Here is a 22,063-nt window from a genome sequence, read left to right on the forward strand (position 1 = left end):
CAAGAAAATACTCAAAATAATTTTGATAGTAATTATTTTACCTATTTTCTGGTACTTTTTCAGTTGCAAAGTGCTGAAAATGTATTTTAAATAGAAGATGAAAAAATATCACCTAAGAGAAAATTCAGGAGAAAAAGTAAATTGCATATGGGCCAGGATGTTAAAGGATACCCGAAGTGACATGTGACATGATGAAATAGACATGTGTATGTACAGTACCAAGCACACAAATAACTATGCTATTTTCCTTTTTTTCTTTTTCTGCCTGAAATAGTTAAATATCAGGTATGTAAATGGCTGACTCAGTCCTGACTCAGACAGGAAGTGTCTACAGCGGGACCCTCACTGATAAGAAATTCCAACTATAAAACACTTTCCTAGCAGAAAATGGCTTCTGAGAGCAAGAAAGGAGATAAAAAAGCGGAATTTCTTATTACATACTTTATTAAATACTAGCAGATGACCTGGCGTTGCCCGGGTATGTATTTGGCTGCTATTGGCCCTGCCCACTATTTCAAACCCTAACACAGCTTTGGGGTCCTTGGCATCAATCATTTGTATTTTCCGAGTGAAATGAAACAAATCTGATTGGCTGCTTGTGGCTCCGCCCCTTTTCTGAATTTGAACCTGAGTGACCGAATGACCAACTATACCAGGTTTGAGGTTTGTGCCATTAACAGTGCAAGAAAGGCAGCAATTTAAATATTCCCCTTCAAAATCAACAGGCAAATGTTGATTGGCTTTTTTTAGGCTCCACCCACCTTTCTGAATATTAATCCCAGTCACCCAGTAACCAACTGTGCAAACTTTGAAAACCCTGCCATTAACAGTGAAGAAGGGCTGCAGTTTACATTTTCCCAGGAGAATCTGTTTTTGACTCCACACACTTTTTGTAACCTCGATGACCAAGTTTGTGAGCTTTCCGCATCCTGGCATCAAAATTGTGTGAATGGAAGCAGTTTATCCAGCAAAGAAATCTGATTGGCTGTTTGTACCTCCATCCCTTTAGTGAATTTGAACCCCAGTCACTTAATGACTGTAGCAAGTTTGAGGCCTCTGCCATTAACAGTGTAAGAATGGCAGCAGTTTCAATATTCCCTTTGAAAATCAATAGGTGAGTTTTGATTGGCTTTTGTAGGCTCCACCCACTTTTCTTAATTTTAATCCCAGTCACCCAGTGACCAAGTGTGTCAAGTTTGAGAACCCTGCCATTAACAGTGTAAGAATGGCTGCAGTTTATATTTTCCCATGTAAAAAGTTAGTTGTTTTTGGCTCCGCCCACTCTTTCTAACCTTGACATACAGTCACTTAATGAGCAAGTTTATGAGCTTAGGGGTCCTTGGCATCAATAAGTTGCATTTTTCCATTAAAATTAAACAAATCTGATTGGCTGTTTGTGGCCCGCCCCTTTTCAGAATGTAGATCCCAGTCTCACAGTCACTGACTGTACCAGATTTGAGGCCTCTGACATTGAGAGTGTAAGAATGGCAGCAATTTAAAAATTTCACTTGAAAATCAACAGGCAAATTTTGATTGGCTGTTTTAGGCTCCACACACTTTTCTGAATATTAACCCCAGTCACCCAGTAACCAACTGTGCAAAGTTTGAGAACCCTGTCAGTAACAGTGAAGAAGGGCTGCAGTTTACATTTTCCCAGGGAAATCTGTTTTTGACTCCACCCACTTTTTGTAACCTTGACACACAGTTCCTCAATGATCAAGTTTGTGAGCTTTACGCATCCTGGCATCATAATTGTGTGGATGGAAGCAGTTTATCCAGCAAAGAAATCTGATTGGCTGTTTGTACCTCCATCCCTTTAGCGAATTTGAACCCCCGTCACTTAATGACTGTAGCAAGTTCAAAGTTTAAGTGCTTTGGGGTCCTTGGTATCAATAATTTGTATATTCCCAATCGAAATTAAACAAATCTGATTGGCTGTTTGTGGCTTCGCCCCCTTTCATTAACAGTGTAAGAATGGCTGCAGTTTATATTTGACCAGGGAAATTTGTTTTTGGCTCCGCCCACTTTTTATAACCTTGACACACTGTCACTCAATAACCAAGTTTGTGAGCTTTCAGGTTCCTGGCATCAAAAATGTGTTAATGGAAGCAGTTTATCCAGCAAGGAAATCTGATTGGCTGTTTGTGGCCCCGCCCATTTAGTGAATTTGGACGCCAGTCACCCATTGACCGACTGTAGCAAGTTTGAAGCCTCTGCCATAAACAGTGTAAGAATGGCAGCAGTTTAAATATGAAAAACAATAGGTGAATTATGATTGGCTGTTGTAGGCTCCACCCACTTTGCTGAATCGTAATCCCATTCACTCAGTGACCAAGTGTGGCACGTTTGAGAACCTTGCGATTAACAGTGTAAGGATGGCTGCAGTTTACATTTTACCATTAAAAATGATTGGCTGAAATTTGAGTGGCTGTTTTATGCTCCGCCCATTCTGGCTTGATTACTGTGAGAATGGCAGCCTTTTACATGTTTTCCATTGACATGAATGGGTGAAATCTGATTTTCTGTTTGTAGCTCCGCCCTGATGTGCAGGGGGGACGCAAGACCCCCAGAACATATCCCAGGTAGTAAGGGATCTGTATACCAAGTTTCGTTCAAATCGGTCAAGGCGTTTTCGAGTGATCGTGGCACATACACACATACATCCGATTTTATATATATATATATATATATATAGATAACTCACGTGATTGGCGAGGCAATAAGTGAATAAAAAATATGTTTTGTAGATATTTGTAGATATGGTGGTAAGTGAATTGCTAAGAATTTCAAGATGGACATTTTTATGTTGATTTTATGCAGCTGAACTTGGACTTAACCAAAATCATCAGCTACTGTATTTGTTTTGTCTAATTTCACGCTATGTAAATTTGCATAAAACTTGAAATTAATAGTATCTCATTTACCATATTTGATATGTGGATTAAAACATAACTTTTATACCACAGATACTGGCATTGTGCCAACTGGGTCAAGTTAATCATTACATACTGGCCTCAATTCACTAAGGGCAGTTTGGTAAAATAATTTAGGTCAGTAAAATACCACACTCCGTATTTTATTCTTTTTTGTACAAATTCACTAAGATTTCCCGCATGCGGTAGAAGTTTGGTAATATACCGAAAAACATGCTTCAATTCACTAAGCCCTGCTCCGTAAGTCTCACCAGCTGCTAAGCAGGTCAGGCAGGAAGCTGTGGTCTGCCTACAAGTTGTGTGCATGAGTCAGGTTTTATTTTCTGTCCAGTGCTTCCCGGGCATCGCTTTAGTTGTGCTGCAGCCACTAGAGGGAGCTCTTCCGTATACCAGTATATAGATATGTACATCTAAAGGGATACAGAAAGGTATTTTTAAATGTCTCCTCCTGCTCTGCCGTTCTGAAGTCCTGCCCTCCAAAGTTTCAGATCAAATAGGGTGAGAAGCAGGGCTGTGTGGCTCTCCCTATTGGCTGTCTGGCTCTCCCTATTGGCTGTTTGCTACATCTGTCAATGTTACTGCTTGGAGAGTGTGAGTTACCGACTAGTCATAGCTGGAGGTAAATACAGAACCCTTTAATTTGATTTACTGAATGCTTTATCCTTTATGAATTGCGATTTCTTGACATTTCTTGAGGTATTTATCACACAATTCAGCAATTTACCTCACTAGTCAGTAATTTTACTTTTCAGTGCAGTAATAGGTGTAGTGAATTGGCATTTGGCAAGGTGAATGGTAAAATCAGCTGTTTTCTGCATAACCAAATGTGGTAATGCTTAGTGAAATGAGGTCACTGTGTGGGTGGGTTTTAATGCTCTTGTACAATACTTTGTTGCACGTATAAATAAAAAAAAAAAAGAGTTTTGCAGTGAGAGTTTGGCCAGTGTGCACTATGTTCTCCTGTGGGGGACACAGTATGATCACAGAAGCTGTACTTGTACACAGAGTGGTGGGGATGAGAGGTAGGTGTAGAGACCAGCTTCACAGTGTTGGTCAAGCATAAGCAAGTTACAGGACACAGCATAACAATAGTTTGCCTTGCTGTTGTGAAATAAATTCCTTGCTGCCGCCATTAATGCAAAACTAATAATTCAGTCGTTTTGGAGGTTTTTGAACCTGTAGGATTTGTGCAAGAAAAAAACTGTTATACTTGTGAAACTGCTTCCATTTGCGGAACTGTTGCTTGTAAATAAATAATAAATAATTGTTAGCTGATGCAAGAATCATCTCCTTTACTGCATTCTCTCCAGACCTTATTTGTACTAAAATAATTGTAAAATAGTAACTTTAATGAGAATAGCACACAAAGAACAATTGCTTGTTGATTGATTGCTTCAAGTTTAAAGCAAAACCTGCAAAACCTATGAGAAGAAAAACCCGAGGCGGATTTAGGGGGGCATATGAGACACAGAGACATTTTCCCTGCTCTATGCCATGCCTCTGTGTCCCCTCCATGCTGCTCTCAGCTTCCCCTTATCTGCGTGGCAACCCCCCAAAACTGCTAACATGCAGGCGGGCGGTTCGCTCAGAAACAGCCTTAGCAGTCCGCCGACAGTGCTTACACACACACGCTACTGTCGCTTTAAAGTCCGCCCAGCGGGAGGGTCTGACGGACCTGTCGTTGGTGGCCGTAGTGCGTGTGTACGCACCTTAATGCTAAGCACACACCATACAATTTTCTGGCAGATTTACCTGCCAGATCGATTCTCAAAATGTCCAATATGAATTCCGATCAATTTTTCGATTTTCCGATCTTTTTTTGACTGATTTTCAGAGAACTGAATGAAAATCGATAGAAAAAACGATTAAAGCATTGATCGGAAAAAAAAAAAAATCGATAGAAATTCAGATCGGACATGTTGGAAATAATCGATCTGGCAAGTAAATCGGCCAGAAATTTGTATTGTGCGCGCCTAGATTAACCCTCCTGGCGGTTTGTAAAAATCCGCCAGGGGGCAGCAAATACGTTTTAAAAAAAAAAGGTCTCGCTACATGATAGCCGCTGCTCGGCGGCATCCCCCCCAGGGATCTCTTGGAGGGCTTCCCCCGTCGCCATGGCGACGGGGCAGGATGACGTCACCGACGTCATCGACGTCGTGACGTCAAAGGGGACTCCGATCCACCCCACGGCGCTGCCTGGCACTGATTGGCCAGGCAGCGCACGGGGTCTGGGAGGGGGGGCAGCTGCGGCGACGCGTATAGCGGCGGATCGGCGGCGATCGGACACTGCACGCAGCTAGCAAAGTGCTAGCTGCGTGCAGCAAAAAAAAAATTATGCAAATTCGGCCCAGCGGGGCCTGAGCGGTGCCTCCCGGCGGCATAGCCCGCCAGGGAGGTTAAAGAATACCCGAAGTGACATGTGACATGATGAGATAGGCATGTGTATGTACAGTGCCTAGCACACAAATAAATAGGCTGTGTTCCTTTTTTCCCTTTTCTGCCTGAAAGAGTTAAATATCAGGTATGTAAGTGGCTGACTCTGTCCTGACTCAGAGAAGAAGTGACTACAGTGTGACCCTCACTGATAAGACATTCCAACTATAAAACACTTTCCTAGCAGAAAATGGCCTCTGAAAGCAAGAAAGAGATACAAAGGTGAATTTGTGTGCTAGGCACTGTACATACTCATGTCTATCTCATGTCTATCTCTATGTCACATGTCACTTCAGGTATCCTTTAAATCTCTGAGATCTGTCAGATTATTGCTACCTACTGTAAGTGACAGGGGCATAGGAAGAAAAAAACTATAGTGCATTACAACGTAACATAGATACATTTTATGTGTATGCATTTTAAAATGTTAATGCTACTTTAACAGCTGCGTTCTTACCATACGAACTTATGGATACCTGTAGTATGTTTTGACAACTTGAAAGTTCCTGCTGTACTATTACATCTCTCCAAATGTTACCAGTTAGTACAGCTGTATTATTATTTGTGTCTTGAACTAACTTCTGGGTGGTTGAGGTCTCATTAAATAGAACCGGAGGTGGTTTTTTTTTTGGGGGGGGGGGGGGGGCAGATGGGATACAGAGGCATGTTCTCTGCCTCATAACATGCCTGTGTCCACCCCACCGTCGCTCTCTGCCCCCCACCGCCGCATTATAGCCCCCCCCCCCCCCGAGATTAGTGACAATATTCGTCGCTATCTCGGAGGTAAACACAGGGGAGGGAGAGGGACTCCCTATTTAAAATGTCCGCCGGGGCGTTCCTGCAGGGTCTCCAGAACTACTATTGGGCAGCTCTCTCTCCCTGGCCAGGCCCTTTGCCCAGTCCACCTGAGGCTCTCTTTAATAATTGGTTTTGTATTTTAAGCCCGTTAGCTGGGCGTACTTGTGGAAGAGAGCATTTCGAAAAGCTGTAAAGGGTAATTTCTCTTTAGTTTTTATTTATTTATTTATTTTTTTTAAGAGGTCCTGATAGATTGGTGCTTCAAGAGTATTTTTTTGCAATTTAGGCTCCTTTCATACTTACCGTGTCACACTTTGGCGCAGTACTCGGTGGTGCGACGGACGCGGTGTGGTGCGACAGACGTGCTCTGGCCGTCGCAGAAATAACACAATGGCTGCTGTGCATTACCATCCCAGAAGTGGGCTGTAACGCTAGATGATCGCACAGCTATAGTGTGAAAGGGGCCTTGAAGTTACATCAAAAATGAACTTACCATTTGAACCTGCCACCAGCTAAGAATTTCTGACAGTTTAAAAAGAGTACCTCCGGTATAAAACGACAAACCCTGCAGGATTGGAGAGTCTCAGCATTACTTGGGTGATCTGACGTAAACAAGACTCAGGTGATGCTCCGCCTTCCTCATCAGGAACGCACTCATGGCCATGAGCATCACGGCCACATAGGGGTGGCCAGAGTCTTGGCTGAAATTTGAAAGAAATTTGCCACGCCCGTAATTCTGAAGGGTGGAGGGAGAGATCATCTGCCAGGGTGAAATACTTCTCATCAGGTAATTATTTATAAAGTGTACCTTTAATGAGAAAAAGAGCCCCTGCGGGGGTACTTACCTGAGGAGGGGAAGCTTCTGGATCCTAAAGAGCAGAGGTCACCAAACATTTTGGGTCGAGGGCCTGGTCAACATACTTCAGACTGCTGGGGGGCCGGAATATACATAAAATGATGTCTTTGGGGGCCAGACAGTGAAGCATACCCATGTGACAGACTGAAGTCCAATTGGACTGCAGTGTCACCTGATGTGAAATTTGATTGAAAACCAGCGAATTACTGCTTTCTGGCTACCACGTGGATGGGTGGTGCCAGTACTGCTATTCTATATGCAGACCACCAATATTTAAAGATTAGCTAACCGCATCTATAAGTAATACATTTTGTGTGTGGGGGGCCAGTAAAAAAGCCTCATGGGGCCGCATTCGGCTTGCGGGCCTTAGTTTGAGGACCATTGCTAAAGAGGCTTCCTCCGTCCTCCTCAGAAGAGGGGATCCCGCGCTGATTTCCCCGAAAATCTCCTTGTTGCTGCCTGTCGGCATGCGTGCATGCACAACAACGGCTCCACACTTGGGCTCTGGCAGAAATAGGCAAGCTGTGATGAAACGCGGAAAAGCCGCTGTCTCTCAAGGCGAGGCGGCTGTTTCCGCGTCCAGCATGGCGTCACAACGCGGAAAAAACGCCGCATGCCGCTTAGGCAGAGCGGCGGAATCCGCATCGGAGGCGGCTCCCGCACTCAGTTCACTGGATACATTGCAAGATAGTACTGGTGTGGCTGGGACTGATAGTCCACCAAGATTCAGACTTACACGCGCGCGAGCACAGAGGCAGAGTTTAAATAGCAGTTAGAAGGGTGTCGGCTGACCAGCTGGGTCAGCTGACAAATTCCACTGCTCTCATTGGACCAGCAATTAGGGAGGTCCTGGAAAGGTCCTAGAGTATATATACTGCTGGTTGTTCACTTGCTCTTTTTCTGGCGTGCGATCACATATGTGGAAGCACCCAGATCCGTAGTCAGATCCGCAAGTGTGCCGGGACCAGCTGGAGCTGTAATCCTACACTTAGCTAGATTCTGTTGATAGCTTAAAGTACTAGTTTGATTGTGATTATTTGTTATGACTTTTGCCTGCCTTGACTACCCTTCTGAACTCTGATCTTGTACCTTGATATTTCTGATACCCTGTTGCCGAACCCCGGCTCGTTTCTAGACTCCGCCTCAGCCTCCTGATTCTGTACCTCGATATTTCTGATACCCCGTTACTGAACCCTGCCTGTACTTAGACTCCGCCTTTGCCTCCTGATCTTGTACTTTATCTGTCCGTGTGTGTACGACCTGGCTTGTCCGACCTCGAGAATCGACCTTACAGTTAGAGGCGGTTCCTCGCTCTGTTAGCGACCTTTCCTCCTGAGGGTCACTTCCAGACATCCTTCCTACTGTCAGTCTGACTCCTCCCGTCTTGGAGAGCTCAGGTCTGCAGAAGGAATCTGTGCAGTACTCCTTGCTGCACTGAGGCCTAGTCCTCAAAGTGTTACTGTTACACCAAACACTACACTCTACTCAGGTGAACAGAGGTTAGCTAGTATATCGGATTATCGGTGAGACTGCAGATCACTTATAATCTGGTATATATCTGTATTCCCAGTGATACTGCAGATCACCGGTAATCAGATCCTCTCTGTGCTTCACCGATCGTTACACAAGCCTGATCGGGTCTGCTCTACTGTACAGGCGGCTTGCCTGTGCAGTAGAGCGGACTTGATCAGCCTCAGCTATTTTTGAAATCGCTGCTAGTGCGCCTGCCCACTGTAAATATTATTGCCACTGTTGGCTCGGGGGGTCCCAGTGCTGTCACGAACTGCCAGAAGAGGACGGGGAAAACATTTATTAGGATTCAGAGGCTTTCTCGTCCGGAGGCAAGTACTTTTATTCCCTACACTTTTACCCCCCCCAAGTCCTGTTTCAGTAAGACAGAGCCTTTGTTTCAGCTCTGTGTAAAGCAAGGTTTAATGGTTTAATGGCAAACATTATATCAACTTTTTGTTTTTTTGTGTGAATGCAATCTACAGGCAGTTCTTAATAAGGAACTGTCATGAAAATCTTAAAATTTAAAACACATACAAATAAGTACCGTATTTTTCGGACCATAAGACGCTCCGGACCATAAGACGCAGCTAGATTTAGAGGGCAAAAACCAGGGGAAAAAAATATTTTTAACCTGGTGCGTCTATGGTCCAGGGGCATCTTGTGGATGTTCTCACCCCAATTATTATGGACTTCTTGTACTTCTTGTGCCCCCCCTTGTACCTCTCTTTGTCCTCTTCTTATCCCCCTTGTGACTTCTGAGTCCCCATCTGTCCCCCTTGACCTCCTCAGTTTGTCCCCGTTTGCTCTGCTTGTCCCCCTGTGTGCTCTGCTTGTCCCCCTGTGTGCTCTGCTTGTCCCCCTGTGTGCTCTGCTTGTCCCCCTGTGTCCTCTGCTGGTCCCCCTGTGTCCTCTGCTGGTCCCCGTGTCCTCTGCTGGTCCCCCTGTGTCCTTTGCTGGTCCCCCTGTGTCCTCTGCTGGTCCCCCTGTGTCCTCTGCTGGTCCCCCCTGTGTCCTCTGCTGGTCCCCCCTGTGTCCTCTGCTGGCCTCTGCATGTCCCCCTGTGTCCTCTGCTGGCCCCCCCTGTGTCCTCTGCTGGCCCCCCCTGTGTCCTCTGCTGGCCCCCCCTGTGTCCTCTGCTGGCCCCCCCTGTGTCCTCTGCTGGCCCCCCCTGTGTCCTCTGCTGGTCCCCCTGTGCTGCTGGCCCCCCTGTGTCCTCTGCTGGCCCCCCGTGTCCTCTGCTGGTCCCCCTGTGTCCTCTGCTTGTCCCCTTGTGCTGCTGGTCCCCCCTGTGTCCTCTGCTGGCCCCCCGTGTCCTCTGCTGGCCCCCCTGTGCTGCTGGTCCCCCTTGTGACCTCTGTTGGTCCCCCGTGTCCTCTGCTGGCCCCCCCTGTGTCCTCTGCTGGCCTCCCCTGTGTCCTCTGCTGCCCCCCCCCCCGTGTCCTCTGCTGGCCCCCGTGTCTTCTGCTGGTCCCCCTGTGTCCTCTGCATGTCTCCGCCCCCCCCCCCCGCAGTGTAATTAGCGGCCCCCGCTGTGTAGTTAACGTCAGCAGTGTATAACCCGATAATCCCAGCGTCAGTACAATGACATTGCCCCCCCCCCCCGGCAGTGTAATTAGCGGTATCAATATAATCCAATTAGGCGCCCGCTAGTTAGTGGCAGCCATGTATTACCTGATAGTCCCGCAGTGTATTCGCTGCATTAGCATATTTCATTGTCTCCCGCTGGCGCTGTGTAATTAGCAGCCATCCGATCCTAGAAGTCCGCGCTGCTCAGAGACTTCTCCTATGCGTCATTCTTCCCTCTAGTGCCGGCCGCCTGTAATGATTCAACATGAAAAGCCGGCACTAGAGGCGAATGACGCATAGGAAAAGTCTCTGAGCAGCGCAGACTTCTAGGATCGGATGGCTGCTAATTACACAGCGCCAGCGGGAGACAATGAAATATGCTAATGCGGACTATCAGGTAATACATGGCTGCCACTAACTACAAAGCGGGCGCCTAATTGGATTATATTGATACCGCTAATTACACTACGGGGGGGGCAATGTCATTGTACTGATGCGGGGATTATCGGGTTATACACTGCTGACATTAACTACACAGCGGGGGCCGCTAATTACACTGCGGGGGGGCAGGGACAAGAAGAGGACACAGGAGGACAAAGAGTGGACTGCACAGGGAGTCCCCGACATTGCGGCGCAGCGGCAGTTCGTATCGGCGGGTGTTTGTAAGTCGGGGACTCCCTGTATTCGGACCATAAGACGCAGTGACTTTTCCCCCCCACTTTTGGGGGAGAAAAAGTGCGTCTTATAGTCCGAAAAATACGGTACATTTCTTCCAGAGTAAAATGAGCCATTAATTACTTTCCTCCTATGTTGCTGACACTTACAGTAGGTAGTAGTAATCTGACAGAACCGACAGGTTTTGGGTTAGTTCATCTCTGCATGGGGGATTCTCAGCATGGCCTTTATTCTTTATAAAGACACTCCCTGAAAAGGATTTATACAAAGATGCTGGCCAGCCTTCCTGCTTGCTGCACACTTTTTTGGCAGTTGGACTGAGCAATTGTTATTCACTAAGGCCCGGTTCACATTGGCGGCCGCCGTCCGGAATCGCCGTGCCGGAGCCGGACCGCATGCGGAACGGACACACGGCACAGCAATGAAAGTCTATGCGTCCGTTCACATGCGTCCGTTCCGTCCGGACCGGAGCCGGACTCCGGCGTAAGATCCAACATGCGCTATTTTTTGGTCCGCCTCCTTCGGCAGACGTATCCGGAGCGGAGCCGGACTGTTGCATCCGGCCAATACAAACCAATGAGAACCGGAGAGCGCACAACACACTGGCCGTAAAAAACGGAAGCTCCACCCCACCTCCCATGCTTCCTCCATGCTACAGCGGCCATCCTGGACGGGGACACATGGGCCCAAGCGCCCACAGAGTGGAGCAGCAGCGACCTCACGCTGGAGCTCCCCGGCAGCAACATGTCCGATACGTCTGATAACGAGGAGGTGAGGCCCTACAACGACCCCAGAGCTTCTGCCGACCTCCCAGACCCCAGGTATTATTATACAGCTTGTTATCTCAAACGGATCCGGACCGCAACCGTGTTCATACCGCACGGAAAACGGATGCAAACGGACCGGATCCGGAACAGATCCGGATAGGAACCGTACGGATCAGGTCCGGTCCGGATCCGGTGCGGTCCGGACATCCGTTCCGGTTTTTAAAAAACCGCAAGTGTGAACGGGGCCTAAGTGCTTTTAAAAATAAAGAAAGCTCTGAGAACCCCCTATGAGAAGATGGGCTAGTCCAAAATCTGTTGGTAAAGATTTCGGTCAGATTTCTACTACTTACTGTAGGTGACAGCAACACAGGAGAACAGTAATTTATGGCTCATTTTACTCTGGAAGAAACGTATGTCTTATTTGTATATGTTTACATGTATTTTAAATTTTAAGATTTTCACGACAGAGGTCCTTTAACAGAACCTGACAGACAGGAGCGTCAGTTTTCTGCCAGTTATTGGGCATGATAGAGTGTACCATGTTATCCTTAGATTGTAGCTGAAAGAAGATGGATAGATGTAGCAAGAGAAACCATTTGGCTAACAAAATATACTTACAGATGCACATTTTCACAAAAACTGTACCTCTATTTCATTAGCCAATAAAAGCTACTAGCCTCTATTTAACCTCCTGAGCGGTATGGACGAGCTCAGCTCGTCCATCACCGCCGGAGGCTGCCGCTCAGGCCCTGCTGGGCCGATTTTCTTCAAATAAAGTGCAGCACACGCAGCCGGCACTTTGCCAGCCGCGTGTGCTGCCTGATCGCCGCCGCTCTGTGGCGATCCGCCGCGAGCAGCGGTGAAAGAGGGTCCCCCCAGCCGCTTGAGCCCTGCGCAGCCGGAACGAATAGTTCCGGCCAGCGCTAAGGGCTGGATCGGAGGCGGCTGACGTCAGGACGTCGGCTGACGTCCATGACGTCACTCCGCTCGTCGCCATGGCGACGAAGTAAACAAAACACGGAAGGCCGCTCATTGCGGCCTTCCGTGTCACTTTTGGCCGCCGGAGGCGATCAGAAGAACGCCTCCGGAGCGCCCTCTAGTGGGCTTTCATGCAGCCAACTTTCAGTTGGCTGCATGAAATAGTTTTTTTTTAATTAAAAAAAAACCCTCCCGCAGCCTCCCTGGCGATCTCAATAGAACGCCGGGGAGGTTAATTAACATTGTCGCCTACGTTTTCTCCTAAGGATTATTTTTACACCAATAAAATGCTTTTTTAAACTACCAGCAAGCAATAAGAGATTATATATATATATATATATATATATATATATATATATATATATATATATATATATATATATATATATATATATATAAAATCTGATTGCCCGGCGTTGCCCGGGTATGTATTTGGCTGGTGTTGGCTCCGCCCACTTTTCTAACCCTAACACATGATGGGCCATATGCAATTCACTTTTTCACCTGCGTTTTCTCCTAGGTGATATTTTTTTAAAATTGTCAATAAAATGCTTGCTAAGCCACCAGCAAACAAGAAAATACTAAACATAATTTTGATAATACTTTTGTACTTACTTATCAGTACTTTTTCAGTTGAAAAGTGCTGGAAAGATATTTTAAAAAGAAGATGAAAAATTATCACCTAGGACAGTGATGGCTAACCTTGGCACTCCAGCTGTGGTGGAACTACAAGTCCCATGAGGCATTGCAATACTCTGACAGCTCTAAGCATAACTCGGAGAGGCAGAGGCATGATGGGATTTGTAGTTTTGTCACAGCTGGAGTGCCAAGGTTAGCCATCACTGACCTAGGAGAAAACTCAGGAGAAAAAGTGAATTGCATTTGGGCCAATGACTCAATGACCTAGTTTGTGAGCTTTGCATTGTTTGGCATCAATAATTTGCATTGAAATGAAACAAATCTGATTGGCTGTGGCTCCACCCTCTTTTCTGAATTTGAACCCCAGTCACCAATGACCAACTGTACCAGGTTTTAAGCTTGTGTCCTTAACAGTGCAAGAATGGCAGCAATTGAATATTCCCCTTGAAAAGCAATACATGAATTTGGATTGGCTTTTGTAGGTTCCACCCTCTTTTATGAATATTAATCCCAGTTACCCAGTGACCAACTGTGCAAAGTTTGAGAACCCTACCGTTAACAGTGTAAGAATGGCTGCAGTTTACATTTTCCCAGTGAAATTTGTATTTGTCTCCGCCCACTAATGACCCAGCATTGCCTGGGTATGTATTTGGCTATGCCCACTTTTTGTAACAGTAACAGACAATTACTTAATTACTCAATGACCAAATTTGTGAGCTTTGCAGTCTTTGGCATCAATAATTTGCATTGAAATGAAACAAATCTGATGGGCTGTTTGTGTCTCCACCCCTTTTCTGAATTTGAACCCCAGTCACCCAATAAATAACTGTAACCCAGTTTGGGGCTTGTGCCATTAACAGTGCAAGAATGGCAGTAATGAAATATTTCCCTTGAAAATCAATAGATTAATTTTGATTGGCTTTTGTAGGCTCCATCCACTTTTATGAATAATAGCTGATGAATCGGCATTGCCCGGGTAAGTATTTGGCTGGAGTTAGCTCCGGCCACTTTTTCTAACCCTAACACACAAATACTCAATGACCAAGTTTGTGAGCTTTGGGGTCTTTGTCATCAATAATTTGTATATTCCCATAGAAATTAAACAAATCAGATTGGCTGTTTGTGGCTCTGCCCCTCTCCGGCATTTGAACCCCAGTCACCCAATGACCAACTGTAGCAGGTTTAAGGCATCTGTTATTAACAGAGCAAAAATGGAAGCAATTTAAATATTCCCATTGAAAATCAACAGGTGAATTTTGATTGGCTATTATAGGCTCCACCCACTTCCCATAATATTAATCTCAGTCACCCAGTGACCATCTGGGCAAAGTTTGAGAACCCTTGCCATTAACAGTGTAAGAATGGCTGCAGTTTATATTTTCCTAGTGAAATTTGTTTTTGGCTCTGCTCACTTTTTGTAACCTTGACACACAGTCACTCAATGACCAAGTTTGTGAGCTCTGGGGTCCTTGGCATCAATAATTTGTGAGATGAAACAAATCTGATTGGCTGTTTGTAGCTCCACCCCTTTTCTGAATTTGAACCCCAGTCACCCAATGACCAACTGTACCAGGTTTGAGGCTTGTGCCATTAACAGTGCAAGAATGGCAGCAATTTAAATATTCCCCTTGAAAATCAACAGCTGAATTTTGATTTTCTTTTTAGGCTCCACCCACTTTTCTGAATATTAATCCCAGTCACCCAGTGACCAAGTTTTAAGGTTTTTGGTTTCGGTCATCAAAATTGTGTGAATGGAAGCAGTTTTTACAGTAAAGTAATCTGATTGGCTGTTTGTGGCTCCACCCCTTTAGTGGATTTGAACCCCAGCCACTTCATGACCGACTGTAGCTGGTTTGAGGCTTCTGCCATTATTAGTGTAAGAGTGGCAGCAGTTTCAATATTTCCCTTAAAAATCAATAGGTGAATTTTGATTGGCTGTTGTAGGTTCCACCCACTTTCCTGAATATTAATCCCAGTCATCCATTGACCAACTGTGTCACGTTTAAGAACCCTGTCAATAACAGAATGGCTGAAATCAATCTAACAAATCTGATTAGCTGTTTGTGGCTCTGCCCGTTTTAGTGAATTTGGACCTCGGTCACCTATCAGGTAAGAGGCCTCTGCCATTAACAGTGTAAGAATGATAGCAATGTAAATATTCCCCTTGAAAATCAATAGGTGAAATTTGATTGGCTGTTGTTGGCTCCACCTACATTCCTGAATATTAATCCCAGTCATCCAGTGGCCTAATGTGTCAAGTTTGGGAACCCTGCCATTAACAGTGTAAGAATGGCTGCAGTTTATATTTTCCCCTGGAATAAAATGTAGTTGTTGGCTCTGCCCACTTTTTCTAACCTTAACATACAGTCACTCAATGACCAAGTTTATGAGCTTTGGGCTTTTGGTATCAATAATTTGTACATTCCCATTGAAATTAAACAAATCTGATTGGCTGTTTGTGGCTCCGACCCCTTTCCGAATTTGAACCCCAGTCACCCAGTGACTAACAGCACCAGGTTTGAAGAATCTGCTATTAACAGTGTAAGAATGGCAGCAATGTAAATATTCCCTTTGAAAATCAACAGGTAAATTTTAATTGGCTGCTGGAGGCTCCACCCACTCTCTTGAATATTCATCCCATTCACCCAGTGACCAACTGTGCAAAGTTTGAGAACCCTGCCAGAAACAGTGTAAGAATGGCTGCAGTTTATATTTTCCTAGTTAACTTTATTTTTGGCTCCGTCCACTTTTTGTAACCTTGACCCACAGTCACTCAATGACCAAGTTTGTGAGCTTTCAGGCTCCTGGCATCAAAAATGTGTGAATGGAAGCAGTTTATCAACCAAGAAAGTCTGATTGGCTGTTTGTGGCCCCGCCCCTTTAGTGAATTTGGACCCCAGTCACCCAATGACAGACTGTAGCAAGTTTGAAGCCTCTGCCATTAACAGTGTAAGAATGTCAGCAGTTTTAATATTCCCCTTGAAAATCCATAGGTGACTTTTGATTGGCTGTTGTAGGCTCCACCCACTTTCCTGAATATTAATCTCATTCACCCAGTGACCAAGTTTGCTAAGTTTGAAAACCCTGCGATTAACAGTGTAAGAATGGCTGCAGTTTACATTTTTCCATTTAAAATGAATGTCTGAAATTTCATTGGCTGTTTTATGCTCCACCCACTTTTCCTGGATTTGTAACCTCGGTCACCAAGTGACCAACTGTGCCAAGTGTGGGGACTCTGGCTCAATTACTGTGAGAATAGCAGCCTTTTCCATTTTTTCCATTCACTTGAATGGGTGGAATCTGAGGGGCTGTTTGTAGCTCCACCCAGGTGTGCAGGGGGGACGCGAGACCCCCAGAACATATCATCCCAGGTAGTAAGGGATCTGCATACCAAGTTTCGTTCAAATCGGTCAAGGCGTTTTCGCGTGATCGCGGCACATACTCACACACACACACACACACACACACACACACACACACACACACACACACACACACACACACACGCACGCACGCACACACACACACATACAGTACATACACACACACATATACATCCGATTTTATATATAGAGATATCTATAGTAGTTATTCACCTATTTTTTGGGCATTATAAACTGGTGAGTTCTAAAATCAGGAGATGACATAAGTCCACAGTCTGGACGAATGAGAATCCTTCCTGAGGAGGATCTTTATTGGTCTATTAAACATGACCAATGAAAAACCTCCTCAGGGAGGAGTCTTGTTGGACCGATGGGGAGCCCTGCCAGAGCTTCAAAGACGCTTATCCCTGGTCATAATATTACAAAGTGCTGGCAAAAGGCAGCAGGATAATTGCTGGTGTTGTGGGGTCAGTAGCAACAGGGCTGTGTTGCCTTGTAACTATACAGCTGTTCCAACAATATTTGTAGAAATATCTTTCCAGGCAACAATTATTGAAAGTGTTTATATAACTTTAGAGATAATATCAGGACAGATCAAATTAGGATTCATCTCCCTGTGTGTACCAGCATAGAAAAGATACAGCTTGGATACTTCTATGCAACAGTAATAGTGAGTAGTACAGGGGTGTCAAACTTAAATGCAAAGTGGGCTGAAATTGAACACTGAGCCCAAGTTTTGCGCCAACCTTAATATCTAGTGGCCACCTCCCTCCCTCCCTCCCTCATTCCCTGGTGTCTAATGCCCCTCCACACTCCCCTGTACAGTTTCCTGGTGTCTAGCGGACCCCCTCCCTTCACTATACATTTCCCTGGGGACTAGTAGTTCTCCCTCCCCTACACAGTTCTCAGGTCTTTAGTAGTCCTCTGTCCCTCCCAGGTGTCTAGTAGACCCTCCCTTCCCTATACAGTTTCCTGTTATCTAGTGGTCCCCCTCCCACCCCTAAACAGTTCCCTGGTGTCTAGTAGTGACTCAACTCCCTCCCTTATACAGTTCTCTGGTGTCTAGGTCTTTCTTTCTCTATCCCCCATATGTCTTCTCAAGTGATCTAAAGCTTCACCCACATATAGCTTGCCTGGTGGTCTAGAGTGTGCCAAACATAATGCAAAGTGGCAAAACCACTCAAGGTCCAAATCTGATGGCTCTGCAGGCCAGATTTAGCCCGCGGGCCAAAGTCTGACGTGTATGGAGTATGTAGTTCCACAAAAATGCTTATTTGTTCTTACAGACAAATTTAATCAGCCTTCTACAATGGGTACTTGCTTACTTCAGGTAACAAGACATCCACAATGGGTCACAGATATAGTACTTACAAACTAAGCTTTCACATAATATAAGCCTTGGCTTGGGTTGATCGTACGTAACTAAATAGAAGCTCTCCTTGAGCTCTCTAACATTAAGGGTCACATACCTGCTCATCGCTAGGCGTCTGATTATACACAATTCTATTGTGTCGGGAGTTGAACTGGATTCCCAAGAAAGGATGTGAGATTCTCTTTTTCCAGCTAGTACCCTGTAATGCCAGAAGAGGTCAATGTAGTTTTTTTCCAGATGAACACAGGAGGTCTACAGAAGTGTTAGGACTACAGCTTGGAATTTTCTCTGAAGAGTCCAGGCCAATCATGGCTAATTATCTTACATAACGATCTGACTGTTAGTAAAAAGGGGACTATCAGTGTTAGAAGAAGACAAAACATAAAGAAAAAGTAGAAAGAAAGATAATGTTAAAAGGGAGGTAAGAAAGACACTTAAAATAAATATCCTTACTTCAAAATTTTGAGGTTCTTCTTCCTCTTCAACTTTTATTTCGGCCATTGACTCGGTGGCTTCTCGAACATCTGACACATTTTTCCATTCCAAACTGGAAACACTTGTCAACATACTTGGTTTGTCATCTGTGTCATCGATGATGGAGTCCAGATCAGATAACGGAAGGTGCATTCCAGAACTGCCGAGTTTCACATCGGAGTTTAGGCTTTTTCTTTTTATCAAGGACCTCCAGTCGAGGTATCTTCTCTTGACCTCCGTTCCGGTTCTTTGTTCCCCCTCTCCCAGTGCATTGACACACTCCGCGATCTCTTCCCAGGCTTTCCGCTTCATCTCGTTAATCGTGGTGTTCAGCTGCTTGGAAAATATGACGTCTCGCCTCTTTTTGATTTCCGTAAGTAAGGTCTGCGTTTCCTGCACACTGAAGTTGCTTTTCCTCTTTCTTTTTAATTGCTTTATCATCGATGGTTGTAGGGTCATTTTTTTCTCATCGATAGGAATATCGGGGGTCCTCACTGGAAATAAGTGCGGCATCTGCTTCCTCCTGCTGTATTTTGCCAGGGTTAATGATTATCTATCTGCCTTTCCAGGAGAATTCTGGAGAGAAAGAGAGGAACATCTTGCTGATAATAAGTGATATTCCAAGACTTTATTTTATAGTAGCATATAAACATCAAATGCATGCAGTTATCTATAGCATGAAAAAAAAGCTACAAGAGCTAATAAAAATTAAATACAGTATATTCTGGCGTATAAGACTACTTTTGTAACCCTGGAAAATCTTCTCAAAAGTCGGGTATCGTCTTATATACCGGGTGTCGTCTTATAGGGCGGGTGCTGAAACTTCCGATCCGGACTGGAGAATCTGTGGTTGCCGCATATGGTGGGGGGCTCAAAAACGTCCGTAGCCGCATCCCCATCGTATGCGGTGACCGTATGAAAGCAGCAGGGGCGGTACTGTACAAGTATGGTAGAAGAAAATACACCCACCAGGATTCCTGGAAAGAAGTGACTTAACACAGTCCCGTTGACGAGGTGAGGGGCACCTCACTGGGAAGGCTTTGTATACAACAACCAGCCAATCGTCGGTAAGGTACTTTGCTAGTGATTGGCTGGATACTTCGCTAGTGATTGGCTGGTTGTTGTATACTGGGTATCACATACGGTACAGCACCAGTATCTGTACCTATTTATACAGTATAGCACCAGTACATAAAGTACAGTATACAAATGTCCAAGAGTCAAGAGGGGTAGTCTTATAGGGCAAGTATATCCCAAAATATCCCAAATGTATATTGTAACTGGAAACATTGGACGTCGTCTTATACGCCCAATCGTCTTATACGCTGGAATATACAGTAATTGAAATCCAGCAGAAAGAAAAACCCAACATATTTAATTTTGGCATAGTGTGGTAAAATATTAAAATATCTTTTGAAGTTTTATTGATGTTTTGCACCCTCATTCATGAGAATTCCCGAAGTTTCTTGTCCAAGCAGGAAGTGTAGAAATATTTCTAAAGGTGCCCATTAACGTTACAATTTTTTCTTTCAGATTTGATCTTTCCACATATCAAAGTATAAATAAATATATTATATCCATGGTTCAATCAGAACCGCTTCAATTGTACAAACTGGGTTTAAAGCGCATAAATTAAGAAGGTACTGAAACCTATAGAGACAAAAAATGCTCAATGCACATAGTAAAAAACATTCTTTGCAAAGTAGAAATCACCAAAGACATATAATCGTTAAACATACAACCTATACCCACTAAAGTGCGTATCTGAATGGAACAGCATAGAAATGTACTAGACAGTAGTGCAATGGAGTATGGAATACAGGGATACTACATCGGGTCTGTAGTAAAGTGAATGCCAGGTTTGTAGTCAGCAGCCAGGAGGAGGTCCGGAAAACATTGCCCCAAAAGTCTTGCGAGAGTCCACACCCTTTTTTTCAAGGGCTCAGGACGCTAGGTCGCCTCTATTTAAATGGATATGCTGCCATGTTCCAGCCATCCTCTGGGTCTTATTGCATTTTCTGTTATGAATATTTAAGATATAGGCTTTAAGTACATTTACCGCATCCCAACCACAGGTTTTCTCCCTTTAAAAACCAGAGCGATTTTCACATCACGCTCCTCCCATTCATTCGCCAATAACTTTATTGTTACTTATCATATTATTTTGTTTTAATGGACACAAATTAGGATTTATTTGGGAGGTACTTTTTGCTAAGAATTATTTTATATGCATTCTAAAGGAGATAAGAAAAAATTGGAAAAAAAAAAATCATTATTTCTCAGATATCAGCCATTATAGTTTTAAAATAAAATGTGCTTCGATACATAAAACCCACATAATTTGCCCATTAGCCCCGGCTATTACAACATTTAAATTGTGTCCTTAGTACAATTTATGGCAATAATATTTTATTTGGAAATAAACGAGTATTTTTTCCATCTTGTGATTTTTTAATACTATATCAATAATTATGAGCCTTTATTAAATTAACAGGAATATACGCTGATGACATACATATTAAAAAGTCCATAAAGTAACTAATTATGTATTTGTTTTTAAATGGTGTCTTTTTTTTATTTTACAAGTGTTTCATTTTGGTAACTATAGGGTAAGGGTGTTAGGGGGTTAAAAAATTATAAAAATGTATACATTTCTATATAGAAAGTGTATGTGTGCGTATGTTTGGGTTTACTTTTTAGCCACAAGATGGCACTACACTTAACTTCCGTGTGTTATAAATAATACACGGGAAGTACTGTTTACGTTCTGGCTTTGTGAATGAAAGCCTGTGTCTCCCTGACATCGGGTTCCATTAGGCAAAAGCAATGCGATCGGGTTTAAAGTGAACCAGAGACGAAGCACCCTCATGTATCCTACCATATATATCAGTGGGAACATTAGAGAAAACACCTACCCTGCTCTCTGGTTCATTCTTCACTGCTCAGCTTGCTTCTAATCAGCCCAGATAAAATCCCAGAATGAGCATTCAGTCTGGCTTTGCTCAGGAATCATTATAGCGGAGTCATTATAGCAGAGCCGGAAGGGGGCAGGCTTGGGCATGAAAAGACATCATAGAAGACAGAATCAGCTTTAACCCCCTTGGCGGTATGAAAAATACCGCCAGGGGACAGCGCAGCAGTTTTTTTAAAAAAAAAAAAAATTTTTAAATCATGTAGCGAGCCCAGGGCTCGCTACATGATAGCCGCTGCTCAGCGGCATCCCCCATGGCGACGGGGCGGGATGACGTCAGCGACGTCGGGACGTCATTGGGAGACCCGATTCACCCCTCGGCGCTGCCTGGCACTGATTGGCCAGGCAGCGCACGGGGTCTGGGGGGGCGCGCGCCGCACCGGATAGCGGCGACCGGGCGCGCGGCGGCGGCGATCAGGGTGCTGGCGCAGCTAGCAAAGTGCTAGCTGCGTCCAGCAAAAAAAAAATTATTTAAATCGGCCCAGCAGGGCCTGAGCGGCACACCCTCCGGCGGCTTACCCCGTGTCACACACGGGGTTACCGCTAAGGAGGTTAATGATTCTTGAGCAAAGCCAGACTGAATGCTCAGTCTGGGATTTTATCAGGGCTGGTAACAAGCAAGCTCAGCAGTAAAGAATGAAACAGAGAGCAGGGTAGGTGTTTTCTCTAATGTTCCCACTGATATATATGGTAAAATACATGAGGG

The 22,063-nt window shown here is 44.7% G+C and overlaps 1 protein-coding gene across 4 annotated transcripts in view; it reads right to left on the minus strand.

The window, feature by feature from the left end:
• Nucleotides 1-22,063, minus strand: part of MSANTD4 (Myb/SANT DNA binding domain containing 4 with coiled-coils) — a 59,036-nt gene that overhangs the window by 15,710 nt on the left and 21,263 nt on the right. For all 4 annotated transcript variants that reach the window (XM_068264963.1, XM_068264964.1, XM_068264961.1 and 1 more), the window contains exons 2-3: nucleotides 18,366-18,962; nucleotides 18,010-18,111 (exon numbers count right to left, since the gene is read on the minus strand). In XM_068264963.1, the coding sequence (XP_068121064.1) occupies nucleotides 18,010-18,111; nucleotides 18,366-18,899 (636 nt within the window). In that variant the 5' untranslated portion in view covers nucleotides 18,900-18,962. The remainder of the gene's footprint in view (nucleotides 1-18,009; nucleotides 18,112-18,365; nucleotides 18,963-22,063) is intronic.

Source organism: Hyperolius riggenbachi, chromosome 2 (assembly GCF_040937935.1).
Source record: "Hyperolius riggenbachi isolate aHypRig1 chromosome 2, aHypRig1.pri, whole genome shotgun sequence".
NCBI classification, from domain to species: domain Eukaryota; kingdom Metazoa; phylum Chordata; class Amphibia; order Anura; family Hyperoliidae; genus Hyperolius; species Hyperolius riggenbachi.